This window comes from Balaenoptera physalus, assembly GCF_965194825.1.
Source record: "Balaenoptera physalus genome assembly, chromosome: 6".
In the NCBI taxonomy this organism is placed as follows: domain Eukaryota; kingdom Metazoa; phylum Chordata; class Mammalia; order Artiodactyla; family Balaenopteridae; genus Balaenoptera; species Balaenoptera physalus.
In genome coordinates, this window is record NC_138885.1 from 62,012,906 (window position 1) to 62,027,705 (window position 14,800).

At 38.3% G+C, this 14,800-nt stretch overlaps 1 protein-coding gene across 5 annotated transcripts in view; it reads right to left on the reverse strand.

The window, feature by feature from the left end:
* The window catches only part of STK39 (serine/threonine kinase 39), a 304,504-nt gene that overhangs the window by 100,717 nt on the left and 188,987 nt on the right, over nucleotides 1-14,800 (reverse strand). For all 5 annotated transcript variants that reach the window (XM_082465063.1, XM_082465065.1, XM_082465066.1 and 2 more), the window contains 2 exons: nucleotides 8,667-8,729; nucleotides 6,855-6,922 (listed from right to left, as the gene is read on the reverse strand). In XM_082465063.1, the coding sequence (XP_082321189.1) occupies nucleotides 6,855-6,922; nucleotides 8,667-8,729 (131 nt within the window). The remainder of the gene's footprint in view (nucleotides 1-6,854; nucleotides 6,923-8,666; nucleotides 8,730-14,800) is intronic.

Consider the following 14,800-nt stretch of genomic DNA (forward strand, 5'->3'; position numbering starts at 1 on the left):
ACTTCCCACCCTGGTCCAGGTCACATCATCATTTTTTGCACCAGGGCAATAGCCAGCCAATGGGCCCTCCGCTTCCACCCTGAATGGTATCTATATGGTCTAGTCTCCATAAAGCAATCGCAGGACTTATTTTAAAATTTCACTCAGATGGTGTAACTCTTCTGCTCACAAACCTTCCACCACGGTTTCCCATCCACAAACAGTGAAATCCAAAGTCTTTAATATGCATTAGAAAAAATAAAATTGACATATGAAACTCACTTTATGCATATCATTGCTAACTTTAAATGTGAGACGATTTTTTAAGATATTAAATAATTTTTGTATAAAAATGTTGGTAAAGAGACATAGTAAAAACTCTGGCTATCATAACGATGACTGATATTTGGAAATACTATACACCACTGAAAATCAACAACAGCAAGAACAACAACTACTGCTACTACTACTACTACACACACACACAACCACACACACACAGAAAGACCTTCAGAGCACAACAGTCATCAGAATGGTAATAAAAAGAGTAATAATAAGGTAATAATTCATTGCATTTTGCACCAATTTAATTCTTTGGGCATATGATCACAAACGTATATTTTATTTCAATCTCACAAAATAACCCTTTGACTTCATACATAATACATCAATAAAGTTTCAGAGATAAAGAGGACCCCAAAGGCTGTATGATCCATCTCCCTTGTCTTTTAAGTGAGTAAAGGGAAGTCTAGAAATGTAGTGATGCACCACCCAGCCAAACAGTTTCACATTTGGGATTGGAATCTTGTCAACCTCCTGATCCCCGAAACAGTATTTGGTTTTTATTTAATTTTACTGTACCACACCCTCTACCCCATAGTTATTCTTATTTTAGGGAAGGAAAAACTTAGGCTCTGGTGCTAATAAGTGACTAGAACCCAGTTTTGATAAGTCAAGCCCCATGATGTTTCTACTACCTGCTACACCACAAGGTTGAGAACCTAATAAAAGCCACTCTCCAGTTTACATTCAGTAAAGATTTCTTTTTGTCAAATGTGCAAAATAATTGACTATCACAAAAGTCTTACACCAGTTTTTGATTTCCTACTTTAACCACGCACTTAAAATATAGTCGGTTCATTTAGTGGCACAAGAAGGAAATCAGAAGCATCTGTATAAAATGTGTTAACATACTCTTAGCAAACACTCTCAATTATGTATAACTTATAATTTGTTGGTTTCATTTACAAGTTGAATTCCTGTTGAATGTCCTTCCACTTCTTCCCAACTGAACTGGTTTTGGCGTGTGATATCTGTTAGATATTAAAAGAATACTCTGGAAGTTCTTTATTTTTATTCTGAAGGCAATCTAACGAATGGTGGGAGGTGATAAACTGTAGTGTTAATGAGTGATTAAAGAAGCATCATTATTCACAGACAGCGGATATGAGAGAATTGCAACAACTAGGCAAATATATTAACTGAGTCCCTTGAGGGAGGTGGTGAATGATTTTGACAAATACGTGCTCAAAAACAAAGATCTGATAGGTAAAATGCAAAAGTAAATCTTAAGCATCAACGTTTTTCTTGTCAGATAGAAATATTAATACTAGCTCAGTTTGCAGGGTAGAAATAGAGACACAGATGTAGAGAACAAACGTATGGACACCAAGGGGGGAAAGTGGGGGGTGGGGGGGTGGGGGGATGAATTGGGAGATTGGGACTGACATATATACACTAATATGTATAAAGTAGATAACTAATAAGAACCTGCTGTATAAAAAATAAATAAAATAAAATTGAAAAAAAATACTAGCTCAGGGCCTCATTACGGCAAGACTGAACTACTTTTTATTCATTGGATTTCTTTATTTGCTGCAGGGAGGTTTCCTAGTTTGCATTGTTCATGCATGAATATTCAGTAAGTTTCCCCTTGTTGGTGGGATCTCAGTTTCTTACTACCCTGAGTCTTTTAAAACCAGCCCCAAGTTATCTACAGTTTTCCTTTATAAACCTGTTTGAGCCTTTACAGGCCGGTCCTTTGCCATCTCATCCTATTGCACATTATCTCTTTTGTTGGATGATTATTCATATTCATCTGTTTGTAAAACTTTTGGTTTGCTTAGTTACACAGAAAATCCCAAAATAAGAAATATGGCTCTCTAGTTCCAAATCAGTTTTAGAACACTACAGTGTGAAGGTGTGCCAAAATTCACACTCAGATGAATGCATATTAAAATAAATAAATAAAGTACTCTTTCCAAAAAAAAAAAGAAATCCAAAGTCTTGACCACAGGCTATATGGCCCTACATGATTCAGCCCCTGCTAACCTTCAGACCTCACCCCACCCCCCCCAACCACCACTCTGGCCACACTGGTTCCCTGGCTGTTTCTATAACTACTTAGAACATCCTTCCTGCTCAGAATATTTGCGATCATTGTTTGCTCTGCTTAGAACTTTCTTCCTCCAAGCAACCTCATGGCTTGGTTCCTCACTTCTGTCAGGGGTCTGCTCAACTATCCCTTTATTTAGAGAGCCCTTTTATGGTATGTAGAATTCTATGATGGCCTCCAACCTTCCTGTCCCCTGGTGTACGTGCCCTACGTAATCCTCTGCCTTGAGTGTGACCCAGACCTTTCAGTATGATGGGCTGTCACTCCTGTGATTAAGTTATATTTTATGACAAAGGTGCAGGGATTTTGCAGATGTAATTCAAGTTCCAAATCAGTTGATTTCGACTTAATCAAAAGGGAGACTATTCTAGATGAGACTGGCTTAATTAGGTAAAAAACCTTTAACAGAGGGACTGAGCCCTTGGAGGGCAGGGGAAATGTTCTCCAACTGCCCCTGAAAAAAGCAAAGTCAGGCTGTGAACTGTCTGGAGTGGGGTGGCCTGTAGGAGCCGAGGATCTCAGTCCACACCTGCAAGGAACTGAATTCTGGCCACGCCCAAGTGAGCTTGAAAAAAGACCTCAAGCTCCAGGTGAGCAGGTCTTAACTGCAGCCTGGTGAGCCACAGCAGAGGACCCAAGTAGGCCGTGTCCAGACTTCTGACCTACAGAAGCTATGAGATAATAAATGGAGGTTGCTTTAAGCCACGAAATTTGTGGTAACTTGTTACATAGCAATAGAAAACTAACATGCCTTCCTTAATACAGAACAGCACCCTCAGACTTTCTAGCCTCTTGATGCAGCTTTTCCTTCAGAGAACTTGATATATCATATCAGTAATGCTCGTATTTGAATTATTCCTCTCCCTACCTCTAGAATGTAAGCTCCTGGAGGGCAGGAAATTTGTCTTTTGTTTTTTCCCTTATTGCATCACAGGGCCTAGAACAGTGCCATGCACAAGGTAGGTGCTTGATAAATATCTATAGGATGAATGAGAGTAGCTGCTGCTTACGTTTACATCATCAGAGGGTGACCCCCAAAACTTAATAGCTTTTAACTGTTAACTTTTAAAGGCTATTTCTCAAATTAAAGTACAGTTGACCTGCAAACAACAGGGATTTGAACTGTGCAGGCCCACTTATATGAGGATTTTTTTTTTTTTCAATACATACATACCACAGGACTACACAGCCCATGGCTGGTTAAATCTGTAGATGTGGAACTGTGTATACAGAGGGCCGGCTGTAAAATTATAAGCAGATTTTCAACTTCGCTGGGAGTCAGTGCTCCTAACCCCTGCACCGTTCACAACTGTACAAGGATTGCCCTTAAAGGAGTCCAACAACATATTCTGAGAGATTCATGAGTTCTCAAATGTAAAAAAAACACGAATTTAAACAAATACGTTGTGAACATTTAACAACAACAAGAAAGATGCATATAAGCAATTAGGCATAAACATGTGTTTGCTAAAAATAAGTTATACTAAAATTCACTTCCATTTTTTGAAAATATCATTGATATGTCTTAATTTCAGAAATACTTTTAATGGATCCTGTTATGATAGCCTTTTGAATAGTTAGTTAAATGTTGACTAAAAGGCAGTAGAGTCAATAGGATTTGTTTCTGATTGAGCAACTATACCAAAAAATACTAGTTAATTATTGAAAGCCATTCAGAAAGTGAGCAGTTTCTAACAGATGCCAGAAGGCTCTGTCCTACGTGAACTGTTGAACACGATAATCAATGTTCTGGATAAAGGTGCAAAAGATAGGGTCATCAAATTGACAAGGGACGTATATACAAACATTGTAACTAATATGACACATTGACAGTCAGGAGTGAAATGTACGGTGGGCGAGCAATGAGTCAAAACCACCAGGTCCATTCTTATAGTGACAAATGCGAAGATGTACACAGAGTTTTAAAACATAAGTTGCAGTTCAGAGTCAGCCTTGGTAGCCCTTCAAATGGAAAAAACACAATCAGAGGTTTTTGTTTGACTGTTGGGTCATGCTAAATTCATCACCAAATTACACAGATATTTCAAAAGGCAATGAAAACTTGGACTGATTTAGGAGAAATTTATAAATTTCTCTATTTAGGAGAAATAGAGTGTGAATTGCAAAAAAACACATGACCTAACTACTGTATTCTAGCGTGCTCAGATCACATCTGGAGTCCTACATTTAAATATAGGTGCTCCATTTAAAAGGGACAAGGTTAAACTGGAAAATAATACCATGAAAAGAGTTCTGAAGTTGAAGAGGTCTTAGAGTAAACAAAGTTAAACAAATTCCTCTCCTGCAGAACTTCTTAGAACCTTTAATGTTAATCTTCCTTGTGATGTCCAAAAAGAGGTGTGTGTGTGTGTGTGTGTGTGTGTGTGTGTGTGTGTGTGTGTGTGTAATAGATGGATACTACCCGTTGTTTCTTAACTTATTTGAACATGGAACTCTTTCTTTATGGAGAATCTTTTAAGACTAGTGACCCAAGCCATGAACTCAGGAAAACCACCGCCTAAGCCCATGAGAAAAAGGGTAACAAATGCAGATGCAGACTAAAAGTCACTAGGAGTAAACAAGGATGATTGGGAGGGGGATACAGAACTGTACCGTGAGAAGCAAGGCTAAAGTTACTTTTGCTGTTTTGCCTAGGAAAGGAGAAGAGCAAGCCTGGCAAAAAACAAATGGCTCTCAGAAAAATGAGAGAATGCAACTGTTTTATACTGTCCCAGTACCTAGAGCAAAACAATATTTGGAAATAAGGCTCAAAGTATGCATTTTAACACTCTTCAGGAGACTTATCCAGAGAACCTGATATGTGCTCTAAGGGTCAGAATTTGAGCCCAGAATAGGAAGGTCAGCTAAATCTTCAAGAGGACATAGCAATTAAAGCTTTTCGGTATCACAGAGGTGATCGCGGAAGAAGAGTGAACTGAAGTATGCACAGGGGCTGGGTAAACACCCAGCAGGGGCACTGAAGAAAAGACTCCTGCGTATGTCAAGTAGGAGGTTGGATGACTGGGTTCTAAAGGTGACTTCCAACATTGCCTGCTCAGCGGGCTAGCCTGTAACCTCCGTAGTCTCACTCACCCTTGCGTCTCAAAGACAAACACTGAGCCCGGCGCAGAATTGCTTTCTCAGAAATATCGGTGAATATTTATGAGTGAATAAATGAACAAGTGAAAAATAAAAGGAGTACCTGTTTCCAAAGTCAAACGAAAAGGGAAAGGGCTATTGCATTCTTTGGAGACTGTTAAATACACTAACTGTGAATCACAAGCAAGGTTACTCTCAAATATAAGGAAAATAGTCTTGTAATAATTTCACATCTTGACTTGGAAATCAACTCTGAATTAAAGTGCACCAAGGGTCGCTGTGAGGTTCCCATGGTAAGTATGGGAAAATGCACTGCAGATTGTAAATGACCATCAGAAGGAAGGGGTGATTATGGCGAAGATAATCTACCCTGACAGATTATGGTAATTCAGAGGGCTGGAAACTAACCTTGAAAATGAATCCACCTTTTATAGCCACGGCTCTGAAAAAGGCCCATTAGCCATGTGTTCTATTTGTTTAATTGTCAAAGGAGAACATATTTGAAAATGCCTTCAAAAATGTGACAGGGAACTCTACTCAGTGCTGTGTGGTGACCTAAATGGGAAGGAAATCCAAAAAAGAGGGGATATATGTATATGTATAGCTGATTCACTTTGCTGTACAGTAGAAACTAACACAACATTGTAAAGCAACTACTCCAATAAAAATTTTTTTTAAAAAATGTGACGGTGATTGACCTGGTAAGTTCAGCTATTTACAATTAAGTTCAAGCAAATTTCTTTTGTCTTAAGATTCCAAATTCTTAACAAAGAACATACATTAAATTGACCTTATTTTTAAAAATCCTTGAAATAGAAAGCTTTCATTCACTAGATACAAAGACTAGACTGTCAGGCACCATATTTGTATCCATTTCCTGGAAGACTGAGGGTTCTTTCATAATATATCTATCATCTCTCCACAGTGGCTGATCAAACCTGTCACTGAAGAATGTTCTGAACAGGCAACTTGTCGTACAAGCATGGTTTATTTCTGTCAGAGACTGACTGCTGAAGTGAGAAAGAAACTCATTAAAAATCTCTTACTGTGATCTAACATTGTAAAAAAAAGAAAAGAAAAAAAAAGAGAAAGAAAGGAAGGAAGGAAGAAAAGGAAGAAAAGGCAAGGAAAAAAAAAACTTAATGAAGGGTACACTGAGCCTGCAGATACACTCACACGGTGCTTTTCTTTCTTATTCTTCTTGAGGAAGCAACTAGAAGAGAGCAATTAGTCCTGGGAATACAGCACCCACAGGCTATTTGGGGAGATCAAACAAGGTAACAATTTTATTTTATGCTAATATTATGAAAAGCTAAGGAAGGAGATCAGAATATTGTACTATATGTAGGAAAAGTGATGCAAAATAAACAATATTATTTACCTTAATCTTAAAACTAGGTTCACGGCACAAGAAGCTTCTCTGTAGTCTTCACTAGCATTGAGTAAGCCCTTTAAAAACAAAACAGCAAGCTGTTATAAACTCGGGGAAATAAATGCATAAAATCATGATAGCCCTTGACTCATAGAGCCCTCTCTTCCTGGAAATTTCAAATCTAGGTCTTTACACATGCAGGTCTTATTTGTCCACATAAGACCTCTGTGTGAACACTAGAATGGTGTCTACTTCCCATCACAACTGTGGATTCAAATGTTTCATATAGAAAGCCTCAGTAGGAGGACGGGCCCTAGGAACAACTGGTATAAGCAGCAGTTAAGTCGAAAGGAAAGCTCAGCCATCTAGAGGGGCGCCTTGCAACCCGAGCCGTGGACCGTACTGACTGGGCCTTGGTGATGCACAAAGGTTGGGCACTTTAAACCTCATGATGCAGAGGATGGAGGGACCTAGTAGGTGAGGCCACAGTTTACCTTTCTCCCCTAGAGTCTATTTCCTTGAACATAGATCATCAGCCATGACTGCCTCTGCTACACAGCCTCTCCCTACTCCTACCAATTCCTGGACATGAGACGTTCCTATTGGAGTAGAAAAATAACGGATTTTAGGTCAAGACTTGGCTCTGCCACTGACCAGCTATGCGACTGTGGGCAAGTCATTCTCCGGACTTATTTTCTCATTTACAAAACGGGGATAATACCTGCCCCAAAAGTTTCCTGGGAGAACAAAATAATGTATATGAAAATGAGTGAAACTATACCATGTTATTTACTACTAGGTATCCTAATCCCTTTTCCTGTTTCCTTTACTCTTTGCCTTCTGACCTGTTGTTGTTCCTACCTTTCCTTTTGTCATTCAACCAATCCCTACAGTTTACTTCAAGGTGTTTTACTGAGTCGCCCAATACAATGTAAAGGCTCTGCCTCTAAGTAGTTGTGCAACCTTGGCTGAGCCATTTCACCTCTGCAAGTCTTTGCTTCCTCAGGTATAAAAGATAAGGGTCAAGGACTAGATGTCTGACCTGCAATCATGAAATCCCATCACTCTATCTCCTCTGCATACAGCTGTTTCATAAAATACGGATCAGGTAGAATAGAAATAAATTGAAGTGGAATATGCAGCTTTGGAGGGAAAATGTGATCCTCCGGCTGGTGATACTTGACAGTATAACCACTTTGAGAGCTGAAGGGCTTGCCTATTAATTACACAGCAAAACCAGAACGGGGGCCTGCACTCCGGTTCTATGTCCACAGCCCCTGCCCTGGAGAGCTCAGCATCCTTCATCAGCGCCCGACACAACTCGTGGCACACGTGTTCTGTCATATAACTTTTAATATGAATTCATTTCACAGTCACTGGACTATTATTTTTACAAGGCGAGTTGTAGAGATAAATTGGCCCATAAAATTCAGTGATAAAAGAATTATAAAAACAGTTTAGAAATCCAACCAGGAGCAAAAAAGGAAAGTATCAATTAACTATAATGTTTTGTGGCTGGAATCTAGCAGAATGGTGAGTCATTTTCTTTCCCTTTTCTCATTTCTCACAGTACCAGCAATTTCAGAAGCAGTCTGGTAATCAGTTCTTGCTCTTGAACCTATCATTTAAAGGTTGGAGGCCCTGAAAATCACAGTCAATAGTGACAGTCTTCTCTTCTCCATACTTATTAAAAAAGAGTGTTTACAAGCCCCTGCTTTGGAAGCACCACCCTGATATTGTCTATCTTTCTAAAATGTCAGGTTTTGTTAAAAGAAAAAAGAAAATCTGTCTACAACGTAAATGACAGGCAGAGAAACGTACCTGAGAGTCCTGCACAGACAGGGACTGTATCTGCTTGGGTATGCTGCTGGCGTTCACCGCGATCTGTTAACAGAGCCACCGTTACAGCATGTAAGAACACCAAAATCAGACGTTAAGTTCAGTGTGGTTACAGTAAGTCTCAGTTATCAGAGACAAAAATCTTAAATAATTTAAGTAATTTTAAAGCACCATTTCCCAGAGTGTGGTCCTTTGACTACTTGCATTGGGATCACCTACGACACACGTTAAAGATTCCGGGGCACCACCCAGCCTATGATTCAGAATTTCATGGAGACAGAAGAGAATCTGCATCTTTAATAAGTGCCCCAGGTGATCCTTAGGCTTTTAGAGAACCACCGAGCTAAAAAGGCAGGGACTATTTGATATTTTAAACCTGATAACAGAAAGATGCCCAACGACCTTTTTTTTCTTGTCACACAACTTCATCTCAAGTTAAGGGCCCCCTAACGAAAGGATGTTAGGATTAGCACAACCTGCCCCTTTAATCATTACTTTGAACAATTTATTCACAGCACTGGATTTCAAAAATATATATGGGTAGTTGGATTTTTAAAACACATTTTCCCCAAAAGAAAAGCTAGAGTAATAGGTTATATTTTTCTCTCCAAGCTGGAAACCTGACCCTAATGTGATACCCCAAATATTTCTGCCTCAAGTCCTACTTTTGTGAACTCTGCCCTGGAACAAAACTTGAAAGACAAACTAAAAGAGAAACAACATCGACAAAGAATGAAAAATATATATTATTCCCTAAACTTACTATCGATTCTAAAATTATCAGAAGTCATCAGAAACTCTTTGTGGCAAGAGTTTTCTAAAGTTTAAGAGCGTAAAATTCTTACTCTCTGTGCTTCCGCGAAAATAACTGTTAGTAATGAAGAAATAAGGGGAAGTATACCCATGTCTGTAGTTTCCTTTGAATTGCATCCGAAAACGAAGATAGACTGATAGATGAATAGATGGCTGTGCATGAGATGAAGCAAGTATAGTAATGGCAGAATCCAGGTGATTGCTGGGTGGATGTTCACTATAAAATGTTTTTACTGTTGCAATATTTTGGAAGTTTTTCATATTAAAATGTTGGGGGAAAATGACTATGTTAGAAGAACAAACAACCTGTGTTCATTAACCAGCCAGAGGGCCTTGGCCTACCCCAAATGATCTCTTATAAAGAATTTTTCAGACTGATTCCACAACCTTTTTTTTTAACTTAAATTTTTTTCTTTTTCTTTTTTATTGAAGTATAGTTGATTTACAATGTTGTGTTAGTTTCTGGTGTACAGCAAAGTGAGTCAATTATACATATATATATTCTTTTTCATATTCTTTTCCATTATGGATTATTACAGGATATTGAATATAGTTCCCTGTGCTATACAGTAGCACCTTGTTGTTTACCTATTTTATATATAGTAGTGTGTATCTGCTAATCCCAAACTCCTAATTTATACCCCCCCTTTCCCCTTTGGTAACCGTAAATATGTTTCCTATGTCTGTAAGTCTGTTTCTGTTTTGTAAATAAGTTCATTCTTAATTAAGGTTTGAGATACTACCAAAAGCCACATCATATCACCTACAGAATATCCTACCTTTAGTCAAAGAAGGTTTGTAATCTGGAAAATTAATGGCATTTACTAGAGGTGACAACTTCTCTTTCCCCTGGGGAGGCCCATCTCACGCCCTGTCCCTTACTCCCGGACAGTTAGGGCCACAGAGAGTTATTACTGTGCAACCTCACTGTGTAGGTGTAACCCTGCACGTGATGAAGAAACCAGTCTCCGGCTCCCACTGGTGCAGGAAATGTGCAGAGATGCACAGGAGTGGTGGAGAGGGAGGTTCCCTGCACAAAACATCTTCCTTGACAACCACTGTAGTCTGCCAAATTTCACTATCATGGACCCCATTCTATCAGTTTAGGGCATGACTTCTGGGCATGCATTTTTAAATGTAAAAACTTACAAGAAACCTAACACATTAAGCAGCTGTCATTCATTAACAGTATAATATAAATTTGTCTATTGGAATTTTTTTAAAATTTTAAACAGTTTGCTATTAAGAAGGATACTTGAGAGAATGGGTGTTTTGATAGGAGGGGAAGAGAAGAATAACAGATTAATGTTGGACACGGCCCTGGAGACAGGCCTCTAGGACTGAGTGACAGAGGAAAGGATCTTGGAATAGAGACAAAAAAGGGACAACATCCACTTTCTAATTTTTCATAGTGCTCTATCTAATCTTCTCATTTTCTATTTTTAAAAATACTGGAGCTAAATGCAATGGGTTATCCTGGATTGGATCCTGGGACAGAAAAAGGATGTTAGTGGACAAACTAATGAAATACAAATACAATCTGAGATGTAGCGGATAGTAATGGAGCACTGATGGTTTTTAGTTGTGACAAACATGCCAGGGCTACGAAAGAAATTAACGGTAAAAGAGCATGGATGAGGAATGTACGGGAACCCTACAGAGTACACTATCTTTGCAAATTTTCTGTAAACCTAAAATTACTCCAAAACAAAAGGTTTATTTTCAGAAATACAGAAGATTCTAAGTTTATCCACAACCAGTTGGAAAGCCAGTCACCTGCAATAAGAACACCTTTTAGAAAGTGACATCATAAAAGCATCAAGTAAAAGCCGTCTGTGATCCAGTACAATCAATTTGGAGGGAGAAATCAAATCTTTGCCTCCAACTACAAATGCGTATAAGACAACATGAGAGCTGACAGGCGTCCGGAAAACACAATGTCATCAGAAATAATTTCAAAAAGCTAAAGGCAGTTTTAAAAATCACCCAGCAATAGCACTGAGTAACATAAGCAATGAATTTAGCTTCCACATTGTGTCTAAGCTCTGGTAAAATTCACTCAACCTAAATCCACACCAAATGTATTTTCTCCTCAGAACAAAATATCAGAGTTGGGAAACAATTAACCTAGCCTAGACTCTACAACAAAATTCTTCAATATACCTGCCATGGGCCCTACAGGGCTTCTGTCATCAAACCTTCCCACCTGGCACCATTACACTTGATTAAATAAGGACAACTTTTCCAAGGGATTTCTGAAATGTCTTAATCGTTTTTTGTTTTTTTTTGTTTGCTTGTTTTTGGGGTTGTTTTTTTTTTTAGACTTCTGATAGGCAGATATTTTAAAAAAATCTTCAGGAATTTGCAGCACTCAGTCTTCCTGGATTCCAGTCTGGACTTCTGGATTCAGAACGACTGGTGCGGTTTTCTGAGTCAGTGGGTCCTTGATCCTAGTCACATATCAGAATCATATGAACAGCTTTTTAAAAATCAGAGTTGCCTTGGACATCACCCCAAACCACCAAATCACAATTTGATTTGCTGGGTCTAGGGATCTGCATTTTTAAAACTTTTGGTTTTTCTGATGTGGAACCAGGATTGCAAACCATGTTTTCATGACGCCTAACAGAAGGGTTACTATAAACCGAGTGGTCCCTTAATAGAAGCCTTGGAAAATGTCCTCCTCACTTAAATGAAACCAAAAGAAAGTGTGAATTTAAAGATAGAGTCAGGGCTTCCCTGGTGGTGCAGTGGTTAAGAATCTGCCTGCCAATGCAGGGGACACAGGTTCGAGCCCTGGTCCGGGAAGATCACACACGCCACGGAGCAACTAAGCCCGTGCGCCACAACTACTGAGCCTGAGCTCTAGAGCCCGCGAGCCACAACAACTGAGTGCATGTGCCACAACTACTGAAGCCCACGCGCCTATAGTCTGTGATCTGCAACAAGAGAAGACACCGCAATGAGAAGCCCGCGCACCGCAATGAAGAGTAGCCCCTGCTTGCTGCAACTTGAGAAAGTCCGCATGCAGCAACGAAGACCCAATGCAGCCAAAAATAAATAAATAAAATAAATAAATTTAAAAAGAATAAAGTCAATTTTACTTTTATATAAAAAATTAAGGTATAAAAATTGCTTAAAGAATTATAAGACATGTACTGATTATTTCGGAGTCTGACAAAAGGATTCCAAAATCACTGGTCAAAAAGAAGATCAAACCACAACAACGAAAATTTTTTATAAAGCAAAAGAAAAAAAAAATCAATAATGAGATAATAGTTGAAAGGTTTTATATAAGCTAGGATGCTGTATCAACTAGGAAACCTTATCTAAGAAATACCACTTATTTGTTATTTGTCCTTGCAAATACCACTCCCAAGCCCTACCCCCAAAGAGATGAGCAGCTTCTGGAGAGAAGGCCCTCTTCTGTGCTTTTGTATAATTCCCACAATGCCACAGTGCCTAACTCAGCTCCATGGGAAATCAGGCCCAGGTTAAACATTTGTCCAATTAACTAACTTCATTATTATTGTTATATTATTAACCTTTAGTCTCCACTGGCTTCCACCATCCAAGTGGAATAAGATACTAAATAAATGAAATTAGCATGAATTATTTACTTATTACAAATTAATAATTACTAGTAGGTGACAAATACTTTGCAAGGATATTTCTTAAAAACCAGGTTAAGAACACTAACCAATTTCTCACACCAGGACCAATTTCTCACTAAGTTTGGCTACGACTCTCATTAGACAAGTGGTGTAACTCTGGAACTTTACATTTTACACCGGAATTTCTTATCTCCAAATACGGCCCAGTACCAGGCACATCTACCCAATGTCCCTCTGGCAAATACCCAACCCTGGCCTTCTCAGTCTTCTCCAACTAGTACTGTAATACCTGGACATTCTGCCTATACTTCCCAGGAAGCCAAATAGCCCCTCACAAAATAAGCATTTCTAAAATGCCCCTCCTTTATTGCAGCATCTCACTCTAAGTGTGGAACTACTAAGGCTACTTTTTCTGAACTTCAGCTCGATTATAAAACGTCTGTCTTTTGATCCTTCCCCCACTTCTTACCTACTTATAAATATGATAAATCTATTCAGGCACTTGTTTAGAGTCTGATATTCAGTGCATAGGTTTCCATGTCACCAACAAATACATATAGCATGTCTACTAGATGCTAAGGGAACACGGACATGAAAAAAATACTATTCCCAGTCACCTAGTGGCTTATAGTCAAGTAAGTAACTCAACTGCAATTTAAATGACAAGTATTATTGAAAAGCTTATTACGAAGTAAACACACTGGCATTTCAATGTGCCATTTAGTACACCTTTTCCCTTTAAAAGATGTTTAAAGGTATAAGGTACACTGTCTGAGACTGTATACAGCTTTTTTTTCAGCTTTGAGGTATAACTGACAAATACAATGATAAGATATTTAACATGATACAGTTTTTGATAACAGCTATAAAAATCCCAAATCAGCAGATTCTGGCAATCACAGTTCTACGTACCTATGCTTTATTTATATGTGTGCCCCTCAAAGTGCGTACACAAAAAATGTTAATGGAATAGTTTGTAATAGCAACCTAAATGCTCAAGAAGAAAGAAATGGTTAAATAAACCATTAAAAAATAAAATGGTTAAATAAACCATTAAAAAATAAAAAGGCAGTTAAAAAATAAAGAGGCAGATTTATAGCAACTACTGTGGAAAGATTTCCAAGATATAAGGCAAGATGCAAAATTTTATAGTTTTTATAATCTCACTTATATTTTTTAAATGATATGCTAGATTTCTTTATGTACATATTTGTATGTGAACGAGCAGGAAAGGTCTGGAAGAAAACATTGCAAACTGATAACCTCTGGAAACACAGGACAGTCACAGGGGTAAGAACGGTAACAGGATAAAAGTGGTCCTTCAGAGTTATTTCTATTTAATTCTCCCATACCTTTTTACAAGTCTTTATGTGCCTCTCAGTAAGGCCTATCCAGACTAACCCTTTTAAAATTATAAACCCCAACCATAATACCTCACCCTCTACCCTATTCTAGTTTTTTCCATTACTCCTATTCCATTGTAACAAACCACATAACTCACTTACTTATGAAGGCTATTGGATATTGTTTATCTACTCCCATTGGAATGCAAGCTCCACAAGGACAGGGATTTCACTCTGTTTGTCTCACTGATGTATCCCCAACACCTACTACAACAGTGCACACAGTACACACATTATATATATAATTTATATTTTATATATATTTATATATATAATTTATGTTTAT